Source organism: Sinocyclocheilus rhinocerous, unplaced genomic scaffold (assembly GCF_001515625.1).
Source record: "Sinocyclocheilus rhinocerous isolate Xijiao unplaced genomic scaffold, SAMN03320098_v1.1 scaffold4532, whole genome shotgun sequence".
Taxonomy (NCBI): Eukaryota; Metazoa; Chordata; class Actinopteri; order Cypriniformes; family Cyprinidae; genus Sinocyclocheilus; species Sinocyclocheilus rhinocerous.
Window position 1 is genome coordinate 1 of NW_015661403.1, and position 24,927 is coordinate 24,927.

General features: G+C 39.4%; 1 protein-coding gene and 1 long non-coding RNA gene across 2 annotated transcripts; both read right to left on the minus strand.

Annotated features, from left to right (window-relative positions):
• Positions 1 to 540: 540 nt before the first annotated feature.
• Positions 541 to 1,504, minus strand: LOC107726336 (uncharacterized). The gene is made up of 2 exons (XR_001638256.1): positions 896 to 1,504; positions 541 to 622 (listed from the first exon to the last, which is right to left on the minus strand). It is a non-coding gene; the product is annotated as an uncharacterized LOC107726336 (long non-coding RNA).
• Positions 1,505 to 8,760: 7,256 nt separating this feature from the next.
• Positions 8,761 to 17,048, minus strand: bnc1 (basonuclin zinc finger protein 1). The gene is made up of 5 exons (XM_016535885.1): positions 16,980 to 17,048; positions 14,734 to 14,836; positions 13,444 to 13,679; positions 11,134 to 12,842; positions 8,761 to 10,947 (listed from the first exon to the last, which is right to left on the minus strand). Exons 1-5 carry the CDS (start codon positions 16,986 to 16,988, stop codon positions 10,362 to 10,364), a joined length of 2,643 nt encoding a protein of 880 aa, XP_016391371.1. The 5' UTR covers positions 16,989 to 17,048; the 3' UTR covers positions 8,761 to 10,361.
• Positions 17,049 to 24,927: the final 7,879 nt, after the last annotated feature.

Sequence of the window (24,927 nt, forward strand, 5' to 3'; positions counted from 1 at the left end):
AAGATCCAGCTCTGATTCAGAGTATGCCCCAAGATGAGACCGATAGGCTGCAGACTCTTCTCGGGTGACCTGGGCAACCTTGAGGTGTTAACAAAGGGTCACTTGGGGGAGTGGTGAGTATCCAGCCCCCCTCGGTCCACTAGGACAGCACGCAGGGACGGTGGTCTGGGGCTAACAGACCTTAATTGGAGCCCAGTCTTTTACGGGTGATTAGCACCTTCCACGCAACAGCACATTTGCACCAACACCCCCACACACTGACTCTGTTCTTCTTGGTTCCTGGAAATCATCGATTCTTGTCCTTTTGGCAAGCCTTGATCTCATCGATTCCACTTGTTCCTTCTTCCGGACTACTCAAATGGATTCGACTTGTTCCCTCTGCCAGACTTCTCAAATATACGACCCGGAATAGTTTTCTTGTTTTGATATTCTTCCTGATTCAAAAATCAAATCGATTTCTGCGGTAGTTTTTTTCAACTAAAAATACAACACTTGAAAAAAATCTAATCGAGTTCTGAGGTAGTTTATTAACAAAAAAACTTTACTTTTCAGATAACCCAAAATCTAATCGGCTTCTGCTGTCATTTTTCAACTAAACATTCAACTTTTTAGATTGCCAAACCTTAAATAAAATGGATTCGACTTGTTCCTTCTGCCGGACTTCTCGAATATATAATTCGGAATAGTTCTCTTGTTTTTATATTCTTCCTGATTCAAAAATCTAATCGATGCCGGCGGTAGTATTTTCAACTAAAAATACAACACTTTGGCAAAAAATCTAATCAAGTTCTGCGGTAGTTTATCAACAAAAAATTTACTTTTCAGATAACCCAAAATCTAATCGGCCTCTCCTGCCATTTTTCAAATAAACATTTAACTTCTCAGATTGCCAAACCTTAAATAAAAAGTCTAAACAGCCTTTAAAAGCACAATTAAAAATCTTACCTTAAAAATACCCCCATCCACTAATGTCGGACACAATGCTTCAATAAGGACCAGAAAACCAGACCCCAACCATCCAATTGGGGCTCTGAACAAACCCATTTAGCAATTGACAATAAGACACTCGCCTGGGACTGATCACCTAAGGCGGGCCGCCTCAGAGGAGGGTGTCTAGTGTTGAAAGAGCCGAAACACCCGATGAATCTGAGGTACATTACTGAAGAAGTGTCTTACAAATTTCCCTCACATAGACATGCTTGAGGGAGTAGGAAAAATAATGGCAAAGCCTACCTACCAAAATCAAAACCGATAGATCAAACAAACGACAAGGACCTTGTCACTAAAAAGATCTAAATCTAGCCCCGAACCAACACTTACCCTAACCCTACCATTCGTAGAACTATGGACCTGAAACCTAGCCTTCCCAAACCTAGTGACCAATGCCTAGACAGGCTAATCTCTATCTAAAAAAAGCAAATAAGAATATAGTTTTACATGCAAACCATCGGACCTCAAATCTTCCTCCACTTCAAACAGTACTCGCTGACGGAACGTGATGCTGGATCAGGTTGTACTTTTCCAAAACCTAACCCTAATCCATAACTTCTCACCCAGTTCCCCATACTTCCTATTTTCAGGTCAAAATGACGCTCTCCACTCAAAACTATTCAGTTTTGCTGAAAAAAAAAAACTTTGCCCTCAGACATGACACACAAGCCCTCAGAAACACACACACTACAACATAGTCTTACACACTAATGAGATCAATTCATAACAGTTGCAAAAACCTTCTTTTGGCAACCAGGTATAATTTTACAGCTCAGTGTCTATTACAGTATACAACATAATTTGAGCAGATACATGTTACAGTAAATATAGCAGATACAGTGAAATTCAACAATAAGCTTTACAGTAAGAAAATATTATTTTCATTACACTGCTGTAAAGAGATCTTACAGTACAGTAGATGAAAAGCACTAGAAAGGAAAAGTCCAAATACCAAAGAATTGTATATGAACACACAACAGAATGTGTCATCTCTTAGTTCTGCAAAAATACAGTACATGTAAGAAGTACTTGTACAACAAATCAGTTCAGCAGTTATGAGTTTGAGGGTGTACAACTTTGCTTCAGTATTTACTGTACATATATAAGCCTGTAGATGAGCCTGTAGGCCAGCTGTCCTCAAGCACAAGAACATGATCAACTACAGCGGTGTGTATTTCATCAGGAATAAATGTACTTTTACCCCGTCCCCTTCATTTTTATTTTCCCCTCCTCTTCCTCTTTGTCTCCCACTAGTAGGATTCATTTCCCAAATCACATAATCAGCTGTGCTCCTTTTTTTATCATCCTGAGATTCTGATCGGTGTGTCATCAGTTTTGCTACTGAATGTTCACACATGGATAAATGTGTGCTATTTGTGTTCATTTTGTGATTCTTGAGGTAGTTATATTGTGTGTTTGTGTTTTCTAAATGAGAACATGGTTAAACCTGTGCAAAATGATGCCGTTCTTGTGTAGAGTTTTGCAGAAAAAACTGAGCAAACTGGAGCGTGTGTGAAAAAAGGTGAAATGTGTTAAAAGTTTTGAGAAACGTGTCTTTGTTTCAAGAACTGTTTGAATGGTTTGGAAAATTGTGCCAAACGAATCAGTTATAGTGTGTTAGCAATCGAGAAAAACTGTAAGCCAAATACACGCTGAAAAGAATAATTCTGGACATGACTTTATAAGCAATCTCTAATGAAACTGGTCCGGTTTTCTCTGTAGCTGTTTTGAACTTAAGCTACTGTTTGAAGGCATTCGTTTACTGGATCCTTGGACTGAAAAGTTTACAGGAGTTTACTGTTTTTTAAGGTATTGTTTTCATTATAATGTACTGATTCAAATTAGTAGTCAATAATTAAATATTATTTTATCACTCTTCGCGCATCCCCTGACATGCACTCACGCCCCAGATTGACTCCGCTTGCATTGACGTGATTTGTCGAGATGAGAGGCGGGCGCAGGTGCAGGCGCAGGCGCAATCATCAATCAAAGTTAAAGGGAAGCCGGCGCATCCTGACCGCATCATTGTCTTTACTGGGTGTGTTTAGGGAATATTGGCATTTATTTACATGTGATTTGATTAGCTAGTCATGGTGGACTGTCATGATTTTGGCTAATGCAGGACACTAATGAATGATGCATATCAGAGGGGATTTAGAAGTGGGTATACGTAAAGCCGACTGATAAAGAAGTGGGTATACGCCGTATACCTGCGTATACCCTCCACTACATCACTGGCACTTTTAACAATACAGATTGTGTCAAAGCAACTTTACAGCATTAAATAGGAAAATAGCTGTGCAACTGTGACTGAAAGAAAATTTCACAACTTTAATTAGTTGATAAATGCGTTAGGGTCATTACGATTGTCTTTACAATGTGGTATTCTGTTTAAAATGCTGAAATTCATCAGATTTTCATCTGCCATTCTGGCAATTGTTCATACATTCAGGTAACCCTAACCCTTGTCAATGATTTTGCCCATGATATTAGCTGTTATCTCCAGCAGATGGCGGTAATGCACTCTATATAGCACAGGTGTCAAACGCAGTTCCTGGAGGGCTGCAGCATTTAGATTGTGGCTAGAAGGGATACAGCTGTGGCCAGAAACTAACAATAAATTACATTTTCTACCTATTAGATTGTGTTTTATTAACATCTACACCTACCCCAACCCTAAACCTACCCCTTACAGTAATGTAAAAACAGTAATACATTTTGTACAGTGTGACAAAAATAACACTATATTGATGTGTGCATGCCCAGTAGCCTCAACTGTCTCCCTTCTAGTCTTAACGCTGAGTTTAGTTCCAACACACAAACCATGTAGTTTTCAAATAAGCCTGAAGGATGTGATTAGTTGGATCAGGTGCGTTTAATTAGGGTTGAATCTAAACTCTACAGGGCTATGGCCCTTCAGGAACTGAGTTTGACACCCCTGCTATATAGTATGGGATCTGCCATTATGTAACTTTAAGCTCTGTCTTATGAAAATTAAAACACACTATTGTACCAGGACAAGAAAAATATGAATTAAACACTTCTGTAATGTTAAACTACTATTATACATGGGGTTTTGTTTTTTGTTTACATGTTTTTTTTTTTTTTTTGCGTTCTGTGTCCATCTGAAGCCCAGCTAACAAAAAAAATATTCTATGGAGGTGTTCCTAACATTCCCATATAAAAATATAAAAATATAAGTTTTAAATGTTGTTTTAAAAAATATTTTTGGTTATGCGGGAACATTCCATTTTATAATTTTCCAAGCATTATGAAAATTATGACTTTGAAGGTTTTTTTAAATGTTCTGAAACAAGTAGTAAGATTTTTTTTTAATAGATGAATGTCAATTTAAAACTGATGTTCTTTTACTTCATTAGTTTGTTTCAGTGTATTTAAGCTCTGTATTGATTTCAGTTCTTTGTCAGTTGTCATCATGTTTAGCTTAGTTCATTCTGTTTAAATTTTTTGTCAAGTCATCTATATTTATACAGGGATTTTAACAATATTGATTGTGTCAAAGCAACTGTACAGCATTAATTAGGAAAATAGTGTGTCAATAATGCAAAATGACAATAGTAAACACTCAATTTTCAGTTAAAGGCAGTTCATCATTGAATTCAGTGATGTCATCAACCAGCTCATTCAGTTTAAATAGTATCTGTGCAATCAAGTCGACGATATCGCTGGAAATGAAGTGTCCCCAACTAAGCAAGCCAGAGGAACCAAAACTCCATCGGTGACAGAAGCCCTGTGTTCCTGTGGTCTTGTCCCGCTGGCCGTCTAGGAGACAAGGTCTTCACTGGGGATCTGTCTCTGGAGCTCATCTAGTTGTCCTGATCTCCGCTGACATTCAGGGCTGTAGAGGTTTTGTGGAAATAAAGTCTAGCTGCTACATTTAGTTTCTTTTTATTCATCTTAATTTTAAACAAACTGTGACAATAATTCAAAATGAACACAGGTTTAGTTAACTGAGTCAAAGAAACAAGGCATAATCCACACAGACAAGATGCAAATAAACATCTGATTACTTTTCACTGTAGGCATGATCAAGTACACTTGATTTCCGTCTCCAAACATTCACTTCTTGAAAGCTTTGAGTCTGCCTTTGTTTTACCATAAGCGAAAGGCCTATTTTGGCCTATTTCTTCTCACCATAACTAATATAAAAAAAACTGCAGTAAAATAAATTAAACAGACTGTGATGACTAGATGTACATAAATATATACATGTCTGGCTGTGAATATATGCTGTTTCGCTGGTGAACCAGAGCTGTCTCTCATGGACAAAAGCTCTGATCCAGCATTCTTCTATTTCCTGCAAGTTTAATGACTTCTTTTTCTCATTTTCTCACTTGAAAGAAGTCAGTACGACACCAACTGTCAGCAATAAGGTCTGACCACCATTCCTGATCATTAACATCTTCAGTCTCATCATCTGCCTCGTTGAATTCCTGTTTGTGTTACTGTGAACCACAACAGAAAGAGTTTTATCTTGTGATGCAGTTCGTATGTATTGCCAAAATCACATTTTCCTTGAGAGGAACAATAAAGTACCATCACCATCATTACCATCACAAGAAGATATGTTGTTACACTTAGTGATGGGAGAAACAAACCTTTTCAAAGCTTCAAATCAATTTAACCAAATGCTTCACAAAATGGTTCACTGTTTCAAAGTGCTTGAAACACCACTCTAGTGATGCCTGATGATCAAAAGTGTGTAAATGCAACAAAAACTCAGGCTAAAACATGCATAAAAACAACTTTTAAAAGCCCATTGCAAATGTTTTATTGAAAGTATAAACATTAAATGCAATTTAAAAATACCATTAAACATGAAGTGTCTGTATAATATGTGGTTTTTTAAATATTTCATATTAATTTGCAGGGCTTGTTTTGTTGTTTTATGGCGAGCTTGTAAATAGAGACCAGTACGAGACTATTAACTAATTCTCATCCTTTTAATTACACAAATGTCTCATTAAAAAGTCTACAATTTGATTAAACTAATCCAAGATCAGGTAAAAACCATAGACGCTGGTACATTGGTTCGCCTCTAGGAGGCGAGCACAATGAACTTGCATGATTCACAGGTTTATTGATATCGCACCCCAATGGCAAACCATTGACATTTCTAAACATTTCGAAAGAGCTACGATGTAATGAAGCGTCATTTACTGAAGTCACGTGACTTAGGCAGTTTGATAAGTGCTCCGACCCACTATTTCGAAACAATTGATTCACAAAAGTTTCAAAGCTTCATGAAGCAGTGCTTCAAAAAAAATTTTTTTTTAAATAGCACCCTTCACTAGTTACACTCAAATGCGCACCAATGTATTAGCACTGTGTGAGTTCAAAAGTTAAAAGGTACTGAATATTTCACTGCATTTTGCATCACTACAACAAAACTACAGTGGCAATTAAAGGCAGGGTAGGTGATATGGTTCAAAAACATGTTTTGTTATGGTGGTTGAAAGTCTCTTCACATCCTGATTGCAAATACTAAGTTAAGTGGTCTAAATGAATTTATATGTATTTATATCGTTTGTGGAAGGTGTAGGACCTTATAATGTTCGTCCAATCAAAATGTTCTGTCCGAACATTACGATAGGCTGTCCTGCCTGCCTGTCAAATATGTATTTGCATACCTCTGCAAACCCTGTTTGCGCAGACATGATACGTCATCAGTGCGTTCCAGCGAGAATGAAGGGCGCTGTTATTGTAATATTATGCGCTTTGTACTGTAATGTTTCTCACCGGTGAATGAGGAAAACTGACAGCATTGCATTCAATCCTCCACCAACGGTGTCTCTCATCGTGTTGCAGGTTAGTCTTTGCTCTGCTTGTGCACGTTCATGTGTTTTGGAGGAGGCATGGCTTTGCAAAGTTATTATGAAGGGAGGGTGGGGATCTTGCTTTCAAAGCTAGTTTGATATCGCTAGCCTTTCCAAAAATTGCCTACCCTACCTTTAAGTTTTATCTGAATTTACGCTAATCAACAAGTACATGCTGCCATTTAAAACATACAGAATGGAAAAGTGTATGTTATCCTTTAAAATGAGCCACAAAGTTATCATTTTTATTTATTTTTTATTTATTTCTGTCATGACAACTCTTGGAATGATTGCCATGGTAATGTACATGACAATGTTAATGTATTTGGTCTTGGCGGAAAATATCTGCTATGCTGCTGCTGCCAATACATCCACAACATGCTGCTGTGAGCATGTAATAAATACTGCTGCTGCACATATAACATACATGAAATAACCCCCATATAGCATATATGATCACCCTGTAGCAGATCTCTTCAGGTGGAGCTGGGGAAGGTGGAGGGTTGCAACTGCTACAGCAATCACTAGTCATATAGTTGAATGTTGAGCAGCGAGCTCATTGGCTACGATACTGGAGAGAACCAATCAGCTGTGCTGTGTAATAATGATGTCATTGTGTCAGATTGAGTTAGACCTATCGGACTGTGCCATCTAGAGTTTCATGCCAGAACTTTGTGTATATGTGTGTGTGTATGTGTGTACTTTGGGGTGGGCAAAAAATCAGCTCAGAAAAATTTCTGAACTGCGTAACTCTGAGCTCCATTTCACCATCTCAGAATCAGAGCTTTTACTTCCTTGACAGAAGTAATATTCCTGGGAAAGAGAATTGTTTCTTCAAACCATAACCATAAGCCATAAACTTATGCTGTCTTGTGTGTGGATTAGAACCCACTGTTCAAACAACCTAACCAAATTCAGTGTGACAAGAGCCACAAGATGGAGCCAGATCACTACAAACCAAAGTGTCATTTGGTGGCGTAAATACCAAGTAAATGGTAAACACTAAAGATATATATATTAACAGAATTCAGACTTTGTAATCTTTTTTACATAAAAAGAAAAATAAATTGATAAAGTAAGATACAAATTACTTCACCACGCACGCACATACAGCAGTTACACAAGTCAGGTGGGAAATCCCAGAAGATAGTGATTATTTTGGCCTAAAATACTGTAATTAATCAATCGTACACTTTTATAACATTTAAAGCATGTGAAAAATTCACCTGATGCGAGATTTGTGCTGAGAACAGAAGTTCTGTTCATTTGCGTGTCAAGCTCATGATCCACAATCACAAGAGCTGAAGATCTGAAGAGCTACAGTCAAAATACACATAAATGAACTTCAACTTTTTTTTAGTTCCTCGTCAAATTCAAAGGAATGTGCATGTTGAACTGAGAGATGGCATGTGGCTAGACACGATTCTACATTCTATGCCATAGATATATTTCATTTTTTTTACACTTCATTTAATTTACATACTGTCTGTTGTTTATGTCCTGTACTCTGAGCCTAGTCACAGGTATTTCATATCTGAGTGAACCCAGTGCAAGCTGTGCAAATGACAAAGACACACACAAAACAAAACTGTATGTTGCTTTAGATTAAAAAAGTTTTCAAAATAAATAAATGTGTAGTTACGGTCACAGCATCTTTTCAAGTGTCTGAGAATCAGAGATCTTGTCTGATGTCAGGCTTATTTCTTCCTGCTAAGAAAAACAGATCTTGTCAAACTTGAAATTGTGAATGTTATGTTTGTCATTACAAATCACATTTAGCTCGGAAAAGAACAAGGAAAAAAAAGGTAGATTTTATTTCTTCCCGCTGCTTAACTATGTTTATGTATAAAAGTAAGCATTAACTGGTATTTTTAAATAACTGTTTATTAACACACAAAAATTATTTTATTGAACACAAATAAATGATTGTGGATTAGATTGGTATTATAATCCTTATAACCCTTCTTATCACATTTCAGCATACACTTTTGGCGGAGGGGAGGAGGGCAGGTTACAAAAGATTTTACACATAAAACAAAGTTAAAGGAATAAATGTCCACAGGTTTGTGTGTGCTTGTGGGAGCCAGTGTAAGACTCGATTCGTTCAGCTCTGATTCGCATCAGTATGTCCTCGTCTGCTGTCCTCAGCCTAAGCCTTCGCTGGTACAGTGCTTTGACCATACTGATATTAAACTCATTGTAGAGCAACATCACACTGAACTGATGAAAATGTGTTACAAAACTGAATCTTCACTGAATCTTTCATATGTACGTGTCCATGTGTGCAGTCTGATGCTCCGGTTGTTTATGCCGCTTTACACAGTCCTGGATTAAGAATCTTTGGTCTCCACATGAATAACAACTATAGAAATATAGCTGCAAGCAGCAATGAAGGGGCCAAGCACGACAGCAGCAGTTACAAGTCAACTCAATTTAATATTAAACTCAACTCAATTCAAATGATTTAATGTAACAAATGTAAAAACAACTGAGACGAGAAGGATTCAAACTTAAATAACCAAGACAATGAGACCGATTTCACAGCAAGAAGAGAGTGTGAAAACAAAGAGAATCCAGCCAAATAGACGTTATCAAAAACATTTGTTACTAAGCTGCATGGTTGAAAAGTGAAGACTGAACTGTTTGGTGCTGTAGAGTTTAAGTGACAGAAGCCAAATTTGGTCTAGGGACTCCCACGACACAAGAAGAATATGACAATGAACAAACACTGCAGGTGCTTGGCCCCTAAAAATAAAATTTACACACAACAACTTACTCAACAGGAACACAACAGCCTCTTTAAAGAGCATATTGATTGTAACAGCAACACAATCGATCAACTTCACTGAATCTTTTGTAATAAAACAAATCTGAACGGCAAGCAAACACAAATATACTAGCAGAAATTTCACTGCAGCACATGATAACATGAGTCCTGCACCTTCAAACGGCTCGTGCTCCTCATCACTTTCTCACCAACACTCAGTAGTGCTTGCTCGCTCGCTGTTTCTAACAGTCACTCTCTCATCTGCTGTAGACTCTGTATCAATGTTCTGTCTCTTTCTGAGGAGGGATGTGTCCCCTCAATGAATAAGTGCAGAGAAGGAAAACAAGACATGATTGTTATGTGGCTTTGGATAAAGAATGAGGGACTTAACATACTGTATAACCGCACTGATTGTTTTAAGGATAATAAAATGATTCTGTATGTGCTTTCTCATGTGGAGAGCACCTCTGTCTCTTCGATCTTTTGCTCTGTCATTTCTTCAGTTATTTCTAGGCATCTTTCTGTCCCGCTCTTAAAAATCAATAAATATAAGGAACGTTTGTCAAGTAGATATTACATTAGAGATAAAAAACATATCTCAACATTAAAAAGGTAAACAACATCGGTTTTTATAAATATGATTGTGTCCTTCCAGTTGTGCTTGATTGTGCAGTACAAAGAGCGGAGTGCTTTTGAACCCGAATTAGGAGTTAGGAGTAAATCTTTGACTATGTATATTTAGGAGAATATGACTCTGAGTGTGTGCCCTACTCTTGATTCAGGGAGGTATTCATCGCAAGGTTACGGTGTAGATTTGGATTCTGACTGTGTCTGTTGCGACTCCGAACAGAGGAGAACGTAGTGTCACACCCTGGAACTTTGCACTTGTGAAGAAGGCGAAGGTGCACCGTTTTGTAATGAGCCCTGAATGTGCCTTTGTTGCTGTAAACTTTCTGACAGAGATGGCAGGTGATGGGCAACGAGCCGTTTGTCTGCTGACTGAGGCAAGGCGGAGACACGGCCGCTCTGATGCTCAGCCCGTCGCAGCTCTCGTCACTGTCCTCCAGAGGGAGCCCTTCCACACTGCCCACATCTGAGTCCCAGGACGAATGGGCGCTTCCTCTGGTGCTCAGGTCCAGCACCACTTCATTCTCCACAGCGCCCTCTACTGGCTCAGATGCTCTCTCCAGCGATTTACTCATGGGAAAGACGAGGCCCGTACGGTGACTCTCTTTGAGGATCTGGCTGAGGGGCTCTTTGTGAGGGAGGTCTGGATGCTCTCTGCGGAGAGAAGATGTTCCTGAATGATCTTTGGTCAACAGCCTGTGGTGCAGTTTCAGGTTTGCACTGTGTCTAGAGAATTAAAAGCAAAAATGTTTGAAGACAAATCCAACATGCTTTTGTTTCTAATTTTTTTGCAACTATAAAAGCAATCCTCAAATTCTTAGTCCTAATATAGCAACACAAAAACTGTCATGTGCTTTTAAAAAACTGCCTGGTGTAACATGCATTCATTTCCCTCAAGCCTACCCGTCTTACCTGTCTCTGCTGCGACGGGACGGAAAAGCAGCGTTGCAGCCATCCACAGTGCACATGTGCATCTCCTTTAAGTGCACATTTCGATAATGCATTTTGACACTGTAAGGGTTTTTAAACATCTTACTGCAGATCTCGCATGGGTGCGCCTGCTCGTCTTTATCATCTGCACATATGGTCTCTGGGTCGCTGCAGCCATCTGCACAGTTTTCACTGCTGTGTGTGAAATGGGCCAGTCGGTGGCCGCAGGGCTGCTCTGGCCGCGAACTGCATGCTGGTTCTTCGCATTTTGAGAACTCCCTTTCTTTCTCATCATTCTGTTTATTGTGAAAGAGAGAAGGAGACGATGGCGAGATGATGCGACTGTCCTCCTGAGTTAGTTTGTCACATTGTGTGTCCTGTGAGTTGAGGCCGGATCGGACGTCACAGTCCACAGGTTTGCACCCCATGCTGCTGACGTCACACTTTTCTATGTCTGTGCAGGGGCTGAGGGGCGGAGTCTCCTCCTCGGACACGCCATCCGCCACCAGCTCATCCTTCTCAATTTTGATGGGCATGCTGGACTTTCTGGACTTCTTCTTGGGCACCGGCTCTGAGCCGCTCTGCATGAGACCGGTGCTGACGGGCACCGAGGAAGACAGAAGCGGGAGAGAGGGCAGGCTGCCCGGCGTATGAGCCAGCTCAGCCGGGGTCACCAGGCTCCGGTAAAAGGGAAGCACGGGCTGCACAGTCTTTAGATTGGGAAAGAGGATGCCGCTCTGGCTCATGCCAGACAAAGATCCATGGAGTTTGGGCTCTGAGTTGCGGATGATAAAACTTGAGATGGTCCTGCTCTCTGAGATAGCAGCGAAGTCTCGCTTCTCGCCCTCGGCTCCGTCCTCCTGCCTCGGGCTCAGACCGCCCCGCAGGTCCTTGTCACGATTATTGCGGTTCATGGGCATGTGCAGCCGCGGGTTCGGGTTCGCACTGTGCCTGTTCCGACTGCGTAAGGAGCTGAAGACCATGTTGCAGCCCTCGATGGTGCACTTGTGTTTGATCTTCAGATGAACGGCATTGTAGTGTATCTTTAGAGTGCCTTTGTCGTAGAAGGTCTTCTCGCAGGCGCTGCAGAACACGCGGCCCTTCTTCAAGGATCCGCTCTTCTCTGCACACCGCACCTTGTTCTCAGGAGACATGTGTGTGATTTCAGAAGCGATGGAGGGCGTGCAAGGTGTGGAGGGAGAGGAGTTTCCGCTCACGTTAAACTCTTCCGACTCCATCTTTGGAGACTCGGCATCCAGCAGCATCTCTTCGTCGAACGGAGTGGCGTCAAGGCTCACGTCTGACGTCTCGTGTCTCATCGGTGCCTCCTGGTGGCTGGAATCACTATTGGAGCTCAGCAATGGTGCCGGAACAGAATTCAGCAGTTGCAGTGGCAGCATGAGGGTCATATTGTTGACCAGCGTTTCAAAATGGTGTCCATTACTGCAACCGGCTGCTTCGGCTTTAGCCGGCAGATGCACAGGCCGCTGCGTGCTGCTTTCGATGAAGCTGCGGATGTCAGAATTGGTTCTTGTGGTTGGGACTACTACTGCCTGTCCCTCCTTATCCTGCAGTGCCATGAGCTCCACGATGGACTTGGTCTCTCCGAAGCGCAGGAACTGCTGCAGCGTAACAATCTCCTCTTCAAAGGTCATTATGGCCCAGCGGTCCAATACCTTACCGGCCACATCCTAGACACATACACACAAGGAATATCATTTGCATTACGAATTCTAAACTAACAAATGTTCTACACTTGGGCCGTAAAATACTCCATAACTTCTGACAGATTGACAGTGTTACTAAATAACAAGTCATCCATACATCTAATGCATGTGGACTTGAGAGGTCTAATTACTGCAGGTTCGTTCTGGAGCATAATTTTTCTTCATTTAGATGATGTGGGTTTCCCTGTCGAAGTAGGAGGGGAGGGGAGAGATCAGAGGGGAGTCAGGCAAGTCTTTCAGTCCGCCTGTAATTACTCTTGAGTGCCAGCAGGCTTTGAAAGTCATGCAGCAGCTTCGTGTTATAACCAGAATAAATATTTCATCATACAGCATTCATCTATTCGTCTGAAGAGGCTTTAACTTTACATTCTCCACTAGAGGAACTACCATGAATTTAATTCAAGCACCTGAATACTTGACATGCAAATAGAATGAAAGAAACCTCGGTGGCTGCCAATGGGTTTTCAAGGAAAAGTGTGACAAAACTGTAATTATCCATCTCAAATTGAAGTGTGTTTTTCTGCGAGTGGGTTCAAGTGACCAGATCAGATGGGCAGCAGCTCACCTGCAGGACGTAACCGCGGATGTAGTCCTGGAGAGTCCAGTCCAGTGCATTTAGGATCCGAATAACCTCCTCCTGCTTAAGAACGCTGAAGAGGCGGTCCAAAAGGATCTTGAGACGCACTGGAATCGCCTGAGTCCCATAAAGCATCAGACTACAGATATCAAATACCACATTGGAGTGAACAATCTCCACCTGGCTTCCTTGGTACATGTGATGAACCTTCAGCTTACTCAGAGCTGCAATTAAGCAAAACAGACACTGGTTTACATGCAGAAATCAGCAAAGCATCTCTATATGTTTCATGAAAGCATTTCTGTCATTCGTCTGGGGTTTTTTGTGACTTTAAGTGTGCATTTTTATAAATTTTAGAAGAATTCTTCATGTAATATAAGTGTGTTTTTATCTATTTGCTAATGAGAAATTACAGACAATATTGTAAGTGATTACCATCTACAAATACTAATGATTACAACAACAAAAAAACTGGGACATTACACTGGCCATCAATTTATAAATTACGCCACATAGCTTTAATGTCAGAAAGGCAATATTAATTTAGATTAATTTAGAACTAACAGATTTCTTTATTGTAATTATTATTTGAATATGCCAATTTAAGGAATATTTAAGGTTCAATACAAGTTAAGCTCAGTCAACAGAATTTGTAGAAAAATATTGATTATCATCACACAAAAAAAAAACACTAACCTGTCCCTCATTTTCTTTAAAGAAAAACACAAAAACATTACAAGGAGGCATTTACTATGGAAATAAATGTGGTTACATTTTTTGAGGATTGTGTAAAGCTTATAATTTTATAAAAGCACTTCAATTCTTCTGTTAAAAGGTGTGTATTATTTGAGCTCATAATTTTGATGGTTATTTTAGGCATTACATTGTCATGGAAACCAGTTTGTAAAATTTGTAAATCTGCACAAAAAAAGGTTAGTAAGCATTTTTCCCCACAATATAATCATCTTAACATGCACAGTCTTGTCGCTATCATTTTAAAACAATATTTTAGCATTTACAAATTTGCTCCCTCATTTCTATTGCTAGTGCCTCACTCAGTGTAACAGATATTGTAAAGAAAATAAATTTAAAAAATTTAAGAAAAGGAAAGACAGCAACATTATTAATCGATTGAGCTTAACTTGAAATGAACCCAAAATATTCCTTTAAAGTGCCGTTAAAGAGGAGAAACAGACAACAGTCAAGAGTGTTAAATGTGGTATGAAGTTGTGTGAATGTTTGTGTGAAATGTAATATTGTTCAGAATGTGAAACTCACCATGGGCGACCCAGCCGTGCCTGCAGTGCTCACAGAGACGCCGCCTCAGTTTACCAGGTTTGAAACTGTCACAGTTGCAGTTCAACACCGTGCAGCAAATAGCCTGTCAAAACGTACACGATAATAATGTCATTGAACCGTAATACAGACCTCGCATTTAATTATCACAAATAACCCGTCTTCTATCTAATATGTAAAGTTTCATACTTTCACTTATATATATGTTTGTGCGCGTGTGTGTGTGTATATATATATATGTATATGTATGTGCGCATCTATACACACATACACACACACACACACACACACACACACACACACTGTATTTATATTAAGCTCAAGATGCTCTTTGGACTTTTCTCATGCTGGAGAATAAACATGATCATCCGTTTTTTGTAGCTCCAGTGCTGCTGTCATTAAACCAAAGGAGAGACACCAGATTTCAATTCCATGTCCAGTTTTTAATTCACCTTTTTTTACTGTTATGCAGATAATTTATTAATGATGATTTTGTAATACTAAAAAATTTAATTGTAAGCATTTTTCTAGAGTTTTACATTGGACCTCACTTTACATACATAGATAGAATATAAATAAATAATATAAAGTATTCCTTTGGGCACAAAACATACAGTGAGTTAGTGTAATTTATGCTAAAAAGTCACTTTAGCATAAATCAACAGATCAAGTTTATATTGCAATAACACAAGGTAATAGCCAATAGAACCACATCATAACTATTTTTCCTCAAACCGTAACTATGAAAGACATCGGCACATACACACACAAAGAAAGAGAGAACGATCATTGAAAATGCACAAACCTCCCAATGTACTGTACATATTTACATCATGAGAGTCACTAAAAAGCACAAGCAAATTTTTTTTAAAATTTAATTTGATGCATTAGGTTACGTCAAAGAAACTTCTGGAGAGGTTAATTTCTGAATACATTTCAAATGTTTACTTATGCTGGCTTATGTGCTGTCCATTTTCCAAAGCTCTATCATTACTGTTTTCATTAAATTCTGAAGTTTTATGAAATACATGTGAGAATTTGTATTTGTATTGTATTATTAGTATTACATGGCATTCCATACAAACATGCTAATTCATGTTTTTACCAACAGTTGAATAACACAGCTTTATGACTGACGGTGCGACTGCACTGTGAAATACACGACAGCAATGATGCAGCAAATTATTTTGGATTTTAATCTTTAAGAAATAATTAAATTTCTTAAAAATCATAACAATGTACTCTTTATGATTGATTGATTATTAAATCAATTATTTTGCAATGTAAAATTTATAAACTTTGAGACAAAGGTCCCAAGTGACATCATGACTGATATGTTTTAAAACAATATCACATAATATCAGACAAATATTAGTTTGACAAAGTGTACAAGTTAGCAGCTCTACTGGGACCACACAAAGATGTGGAATGATATGAAGAGAGAAAAGCAGCAGCGTACGGTGAAAACAAGCACAGCGGTGAATCTCTAACAGAAGGAGTTTTACTGTCAGATCTCACAAAACAGGCCTGTAGCAGCAAACAACAGTGACTGATCAACATGAGCTTAATGAAGTCAGCGCACACACACTCACTCACATACTCTCACACACACACAAAGCTTTCACGCCCCAAGGCCATTAACTGTGTTTGCCCGCCCAGAAACGGGGTCTTAGTCCCACTTTGGGACACTAACTCGTCACCATTGGCACAAAGACAGAGACCGGATCTCTTACAGCTGAAAAAAATAAAATAAAATTTGACTCCTGGTTTCCCACTAACAAAAATCTTTTGGTGATTGTCTATATTGAATGTGTCTTTCACATCGGTCTTCAGATTAAACAAGCATTCCACACACAAACATTGCGGCAGAGAATTACTCCTGTCTTGAATTACATTCCAGTGGACGAGCAACAAACTCACACACTTGTGAAGACACATCACACCCATTTGAAGAGCACAATAAAGTTTCTCCTGAAAGATCTAGCTAGCAAATTGCTCTGTTAATGAGAAAAGGCTCTTAATAAATAGAAACATATTTCCATGCAGTTGAGCTGGTTTTTGTCCCGCACACCAGTAAACTCACACACTACAGAACAGCTCACAAAATAAGCAAGCTTTTAAAAAGCACATTTTTCTCACCGTAACCTTGCATGCACAACCCTCACAATCCTCTTTTGTTCTTTTTTAATTTCTCTAAGAAAGACTCGAACTCAAACTAAACTTCTTACCTCAGACATTTTGATCAGACTGAAGTTTCCAGTGTTTCTGAAAAGCAGTTTGCCATTCCAGCAGCTCTTGTCTGTACAAGTTCTACCTTCTACTGCGAGAGATCCATCACTCACAGTTCAGTCACACTCACCCACACAACACACACTTTCTCCTGCAATCGACAATCCCTGCTCTCGTCCGCAGGCCTGTGTGAGTGTGTGAGCGTGTCCAGGATGAGTGTGTGCTGGAACTGGGCGCTGGGGAGTGGAATGAGACCTCACAGCTGGCTGGAAGAGGGCATGACACGCGTCTCTCACAGAGATTTGATCAAAAGGAATCACAAAGGCTGGAGGCTCCTAATGCAGTCAAGAGAGACTCTCTACCTCTGATCTCTCTCTCCAGCAGTTTGAGTAATGCATTAAATCAATGCAGCCCGGCACAAGACACACTCAAGCACTGCATACTGGATGTGTGTGTGTGTGTGCGTGCGCTTTAACAGCCTCTGATCAATCCCAGCAACTTATGCTTTGCTCACCAGAATCTTACATGCTTCATCCAATTCAACGTTTTCTTTGCAGTGATTCAGTTGTCACATGTCTGCTTTAAATACAGAAAAAAAAACTTTTAATTTCCAAAAAAACCTGGATGCATGTTCTCTAGAAAAAAAATCATTGGTCAGGCAGAAGGACGTGAAGGATTTTTCACTGAAGCGCTTGAATTCAAAACATTTAATTAAATACACGTTTCTGGTAATCGTGCCTCGCAACGCATGACAATCAGTCCATGAAGTTTATATCTACTGAGCTGATGAACTGATATTACATTTGGTGCAGTCACTTGACATTTTAATATACCAATTACACAGCAGGTAAAAACATGCTGTGTTTAATTCATTACAGAGCAGGTTTTAACAGGTTTTGGCTTCTTTAACGCTCAGAGACAGATGACTGAGTGGGCATCTCCTCTCCTTAACTACAAATTTGCAACAAGCAAAATGGCATGAACTATTACTGTGTTGCTAATATAGCTTGAAATATTCGGTTAAATCTGTATTACTTACAGGAGATCAAAGCTTTATTTGTAAGGGGCAAATTTTATGAAGTCACACATGGGAAGCCCTCAGTTGTGCAGCGAGACCCAGAGGACGCTTATCAAATCAACATGTAGAAATTGGCTGGATTGCAGTGCTGCTGTTTGTAAGATAGCTTTTTTAAAGACAGAATTCGTTTTGCTGATCTTCTCCCTCAGGCTGTGGTCTGAAGTCGAGTTTGACGCCGAGCAGCGGCTCATTCTAGCAGATTCCCTCCTGCAAACTGCATTTCACATGCAAACACAAATCACTTCATCTACAACATACAGGGACATACGAGTGTGTTTTGACGGATTAACAGTTAAAATATAATTTCATTAATGCTTAGTATTAATCTCAGAATCTCTTGGATTACAATTTGCAACTAGACGGGTGTACTGTTACTTCCTCTACAGTAAAAAATCTGGGTGTTATATTAGACAGCAACTTTTGAAAATCATATTTCCCATGTTACAAAAACAGCATTCTTCCATCTTAGAAACATTGCCAAGTTACGAAACATGTTACCTGTTTCTGATGCAGAAAAGCTAGTTCATCCATTCATGACCTCTAGACTGGACTATTGTAATGCACTGCTAGGTGGTTGTCCTGCATCTTCAATAAACAACCTACAGGTGGTCCAAAATGCAGCGGCTAGAGTCCTTACCAGGTCAAGAAAATATGATCATATTACCCCAATTTTACAGTCTCTGCACTGGCTACCTATTAAGTTCCGTATCAGTTACAAAATATTATTACTTGCCTATAAGGCCCTTAATGGGTTAGCTCCTGCGTACCTTACTAGTCTTCTACCACGCTACAATCCATCATGCTCCCTAAGGTCGCAAAACTCTGGACTTTTGGTAGTACCTAGGATAGCAAAGTCCACTAAAGGAGGTAGAGCTTTTTCGCATTTGGCTCCCAAACTCTGGAATAGCCTTCCTGATAACGTTCGGGGTTCAGAGACACTCTCTCTGTTTAAATCTAGATTAAAGACACATCTCTTTGGCCAAGCATTCAAATAATGCATCTCGTAATCTTGTACTGCAGTTATATCTGATCAAATGCACATTATTATTCTTTAGTTTGGGTTAAACAAATCAATTTAGCTTGGTTGGAACAGAAGCTACGCTAATTATGTCTCTCTTTGTTTCTCTGTTTCTGCTGGGATTGGCATCCCGTGGTAACTAGGATTTACACAAGCTTCAGTCTGGATCCAGAACACCTGAGAAGAGATGATGCCAACCCCTCAGAGGACCTCAGATGATGCCAACCCTGAAACAACACACAGAACTACCACATTTTGCTATAAGTTTGATTGCATCATATAATAACTGCTGTTAATAGTGTTCATCGTCTGTTTGATTACGTCTTTAATTGATTTTTCCGTACATTTCTGCCATATGTACATTAATTGACAGTCACCACTGATAAGCTACCACTTAATATTGTAGAAACTTAATTAGCTGTAAAGTTGCTTTGCAATGATTTGTATCGCAAAAAGCGCTATACAAATAAACTTGAATTTAATTGAAAACTTGAATTAGTATTGAATTGCACACATTTGATATTGTGTGTAAACAACAGGTGAATATCCAAAGAAATGATGCACCTCATGAGCTTGGTTTATTCATGTACAGTACTCCTAGATGTTGCATAACATGCTGTACGATTTTAGGCAAATATATCAAATAATTTTACTGATCCCAGAGGAAAAAATGGGATACCGTTAAAGTGCATTGGCTGTTCATCTAAATGTATTTGACCCAATGAACTGAAATTACATTCAGCTTCTATAAACCCATTTACAATAAGACAGTGCTGATCAGAAACACTGTGATATTACAGTCGACTAATCTGACTTTTGTTTGTTGTCTCAGTTTCAGGTATTTTTTATTTAGTTAAATTGTAAAGAGTTAAGATTACGGCTAAAATAAACCCTGATTATACACATCGTCCATGCAACATTAAAGCAATAGTCCACCCAAAAATGGTCATTCTGTCATCATTTACTCCCCTTTACTTCGCTCCAAACTCTTGGTAAGTGCTTAATTTGTAAATGAAACATTGCCGGATGCAAATCAGCAGTTAAAAGGCGCCGTGACCGACACTGACAATACAACTTCAGTTTTCCCGGAACATTCAATGACGTCACTAAACGATGATGGCACAACTATGAGAATCGTTCTCAAGTTTCTGCATGGACCTAACCATAGCCTAGGTTTTCAAACCCTGGGTCAAAAATGGTTTGTCAGGATGATTTAAGGCAAATATATGTAAGTTACATTACAAATAACAAAATTTGTTTCCATAAAAATAAAATACAATCTATATAGAAAAGGCATAAATATTCTAAATATATCTGACATAAATAATTAACAGATGTGAGGTGCGGCAATCCGCAAACAAGTTCACGGAAAGGAAACCGAGAACCGAGATGACAGAACGCTCATCCTGTTTGTTTGCTTAATTACAAAAACACAAACGTTCTTTTTATTGTGAGTGTGCAAAAATAAAAGTAAACATTTACATTTACATTTAGCAGACACTTTTATAAATAAATAAAAAGAAAACCGATAGAATAGAAAAAGAATAGAGCATGCTAGTGTTAGAGGCCTTTTTTGCTTTTGTTAATTGTATAATAAATAAAAAGAAAAGAAATATATAGAATACAAAAAGAATAGAGAAGCTAGTGTTCGTTTTTTTATTATTCTAGCAATTCAAACTTGCCATCGCAGTCTGTTCATTATCAAAATAAAATACAGTCCGCCAAACATATCAATTTAAAGAGTACGTATATAACCGGTCTAAAGCTGCTGTTATGCCAAGCGCATTTTTGTGCATGTGAAGAGGATGATTTTTTTCTGTCGATATGCGAACGCGCATGAAGCCCAGTCTACATTATAAATAATAGTTTAACATTGAAATACATTGCGAATATGGAAACATTTGGATTTGTGCAGAATGAGAGAGGTACGAGAGCCCAACGGTACTTTCAGTTTCGCTTTGTTTTGGTTTCTAGCTTTATATTTTTATTTTCATTCTTGATCTGATCTGCATACCGTTACATTTAAATGATTTGTTTTGGAGTGAGGGGAACTAGGCTATGATTAGAGTGTTTATAATGTTTATATATTATAATATTTAACTTTATTTGGTATTATTTCTGGTATTTCTGGTATTATTACACTCTCTCCAAACATTCCGCTGCTCACAGAAGAGTGGAGAGAGTGGGTTAAGCAGTAGCACCAATCAACAAGAGCGATTTTGAACTTAAGAAAGCTGATTGGTCAATAATATGTTGAGGACCAATACATAATCTACAAATCATGCTCCAAATACATCTACATAAACCCGCAATCGCTCTGTCTCGTATGCACGCACGCACTGTCACGATCTGCACTTGTTAATGCCGGATCTTTAAAAACAAATACCGGAAAGCAAAAATCCAAAATCTGATATTTTCCGGAACAGGATCCGGCTCAAATTAAGCACTCCAAATACATCTACATAAACCTGCAATCGCTCTGTCTCGTATGCACGCACGCACTGTCACGATCTGCACTTGTTAATGCCGGATCTTTAAAAACAAATACCGGAACGCAAAAATCCAAAATCTGACATTTTCCGGAACAGGATCCGGTAGGATCCGGCTCAAATTAAGCACTGCTCTTGGTGCTCTTGGGCGCTTTTATTAAGCATTAAAGTGAGAGACGATGTACTGCCATTGCCAAGAAAGAAGAAGATAGAAAGGTTTGGAACAACAACAAAGAGAGTAAATTATGATAGAAAACTGTCCCTTTAACCTGCATAAGTCTGCTGTAAGGCAAGGCAAGGCAAGTTTATTTGTATAGCACATTTCATACACAATGGTAATTCAAAGTGCTTTACATAAAAGAAAAGAAAAAAAAATAATAATCACAACAATAAAACAAGGAATTTAAAAACATTGAAAATGATTAAAACAATTGATTTAAGAAGTTTAAAATGAATTTAAGAAAACGATTATACATAAAATATAGTGCAAACAGTTCGGACATCGCACAGTGCTCATTCAATGAATGCACAGCTAAACAGATGAGTTTTGAGTCTGCATTTAAATGTGACTAATGTTTTAGCACATCTGATCTCTTCTGGAAGCTGATTCCAACTGCGGGCGCCATAATAACTAAAAGCAGACTCCCCTTGTTTTGGGTGAACCCTTGGTATTTCTAACTGACTTGATCCTAATGATCTGAGTGGTCTGTTAGGTTTATATTCAGTGAACATATCTGCTATGTATTTAGGTCCTAGGCCATTGAGTGATTTATAAACGAGTAAAAGTACTTTAAAATCAATCCTAAATATAACTGGAAGCCAGTGTAAGGACCTGAGGACTGGTGTAATATGACTGTACTGAACGCTGACTCTCTCTCTCTCTCTTTATATATATAAAAATATATATATTAAAAGAACAGTGACTGCTGCACAATTGTTTCATAGATTATTACAAAGAAATTACTCTTAAAATTACTTTTCAGTGATTCTGTTAAATTGAGTAAAGCATGACACATCTCTGAGGCACCAAACTCAATAAAACACGTTAAATAAGCTTTCCTTCACGCCACTGAGAGGATGAAAAGCCTCATAGTGCTTTAATGAGGATCGTTTTAATCCAAAAAGGTATGAGTAAAAGCTTTTTGCCTGCAGAGAGTACTTCAAAAACACAGAGAGCAGCGAAGAGCAGCGAAGAGCAGCGAAGAGCAGCTTCTATCTCATAGTGGCTCTAAAAATACTGCCTTTGAACAAGCTGGAGGCCACGGCAGCCATGAGAAGTCCTCGTATTCAAATCCGACACCCATGCCACTTTCAGAGAGATGTTACGTCAGATGATTGTGGAGGAGCTGTGTGACTTCTGACCTCTCTCTTCTCTGCGCTCACAGAGGAGCAGGAACGAGCCCCGGGCGAAGCAAAGACAGATGTATGAAGAGGCAGAGCAAAGGTAAACGGGATAACACTAAATCTGACCCTAACCCCAATCCAAACCCAAACCCTGAAATTTGCAGAACCGCAAACAGCTGTCAAGCCCAAAGTGATGGCGAAACACTCGGTGTGTGTGTGGAATCAGGTCAGGATGCTGCAGAGGATTAATAAAGTGCAGCAAATATCAGTTCCAGTCTGCAGCACGCGTGTGTGTGTGTGTGTGTGTGTGTGTGTGCGTGCACGTCTCATCGTCAGTCTGCTATTGATCAGTCCAGTCCACATTAAGGAGAGATGCTTTTATGATAATCTGCTGTTGTCCATGTAATAGCTACATTAGACACGCTGCCTGCACATCGGACACCTGTTTGGTCTCTTTAGAATTACCGTTTGCATTACAACACAGTTTAATGGCCTTTTAAAAGGGGGGGAGGTGGAAAACTTTCCAGAAGTTAGAGAGCACTTCAAAAAGCCATCAGCAGATGAATGATGGAGAGAGAGATGGACCATCATCGTGAAGGTGGGACACATGCGCTGCCAAACGCTCGCTGACAATGCCTGCACTTCCTCTACTCCATATAATCTTATAATAAACATTGCACATGCACACACACACAGACACTCACACATGCACACACATACACACACTCACACACACATTGCATGACTATCACTTTGCGACACACAACCCATTCTTCCACGTGTCTCTCTCTCCACACACAAACTGTGTTAGAAGGAGTATTAGTGACATTAGCGTCGGCAGAAGGAGCCGGTGTGTGTTGAGTTGCTGCTAAAGGCCTGCAGTATGTGAGTGCTAAATGTTAAAGTCTCATCTACAATTACAATGCTGTGAGTGATCTGCCAAACATAATTTTCCAGATTAGTGCAATACAATCTCTGAACATGCTTCAGCTCTACAGTGCCACCAAATTACTGTGCTTGACTGTGAAAATATATTTAGATGCACCGATGCAAGTGAAGCTTATGCGTAGTTCAGTTAGGCTGATTTTTGACTTTATTTCTAAAATGCAAGCACAGAGTCCTGTTCATTATTTTAATGTAACGCAATTAGTTTCAGTGAGAATTATTTTCTGAAAGCATATTATACAATATCAATGTAACGAAAATAATTCATTAGAATGGAATGTAGATGGTGAAACCTGCAGGTGTAACCCATCACATACACACACACGTGACCCGGTGTCAGCGAGTGGTGCAGGGTGCAGTGTGTCTGCGTGAAAGTGTGTGGATGTGGGCAGGGAGCTGGTTTATTTTAGTATGGGGGTGTATTTGGTGTTTCGTGTCTCCATCCTCTCATCTCTTCATTAGGGTGGAGACAAACTCTCTCCGCTGTTTGATTCTCCTGTAACACTCATGACCTTTTCCTCCAAAACAGCCTCCCTCCACCTGTTAACACACACAATCTGCACAACTGTGACAGAGAGAGAAACGCTTCCGACAAAAATGAGTGAGAATTTTTTTATTGGCAATCTCTTGTTCAGCTTAGTAGCTGAAGCGAAGGGTAAATGTTTAGGTGTTTTGCAGAAGTTTTTGGTGGAGAGCGGCAGTTTTAGGCTGTTATCCGTTGATCACAGACGGAGGCATGCGCCGCCCCAGGCAGCTGATGTGTGTTGGGGCTTGTAAGTGTGAAAGCTGCTCTTGGCCCCATGAACACCGCCGGCCACATAAAGAAGCCCTGTCAGAGCGTACCTGTGCTACCGTTCTCCCGCCAGTGCTCGTGGCCCACTCCAAACTACTGCACAAACATCATCAACTGCATGCGATTACACATTTCGTTTCTGATGTTTCCCTTTAAGGGCTGAGGGGGGTGACGGGGTGGAATTAGAAAAGCATGTGGTGTCTGAATTAACTGTGAGAAAGATTCACATACTTCCTGCCACACTGCAGATGCCACAACGCTGGAAGCCAGGGACACACAC

What these genes read in the sequence shown, in the direction of transcription:
- bnc1 (XM_016535885.1), bottom strand. An exon ending in TCCGCGGTTACGTCCTGCAG is followed by an intron (nt 12,843 to 13,443) that starts GTGAGCTGCTGC and finishes GTATGTGTCTAG; the next exon opens with GATGTGGCCGGTAAGGTATT. An exon ending in TCCCGTCGCAGCAGAGACAG is followed by an intron (nt 10,948 to 11,133) that starts GTAAGACGGGTA and finishes TTAATTCTCTAG; the next exon opens with ACACAGTGCAAACCTGAAAC.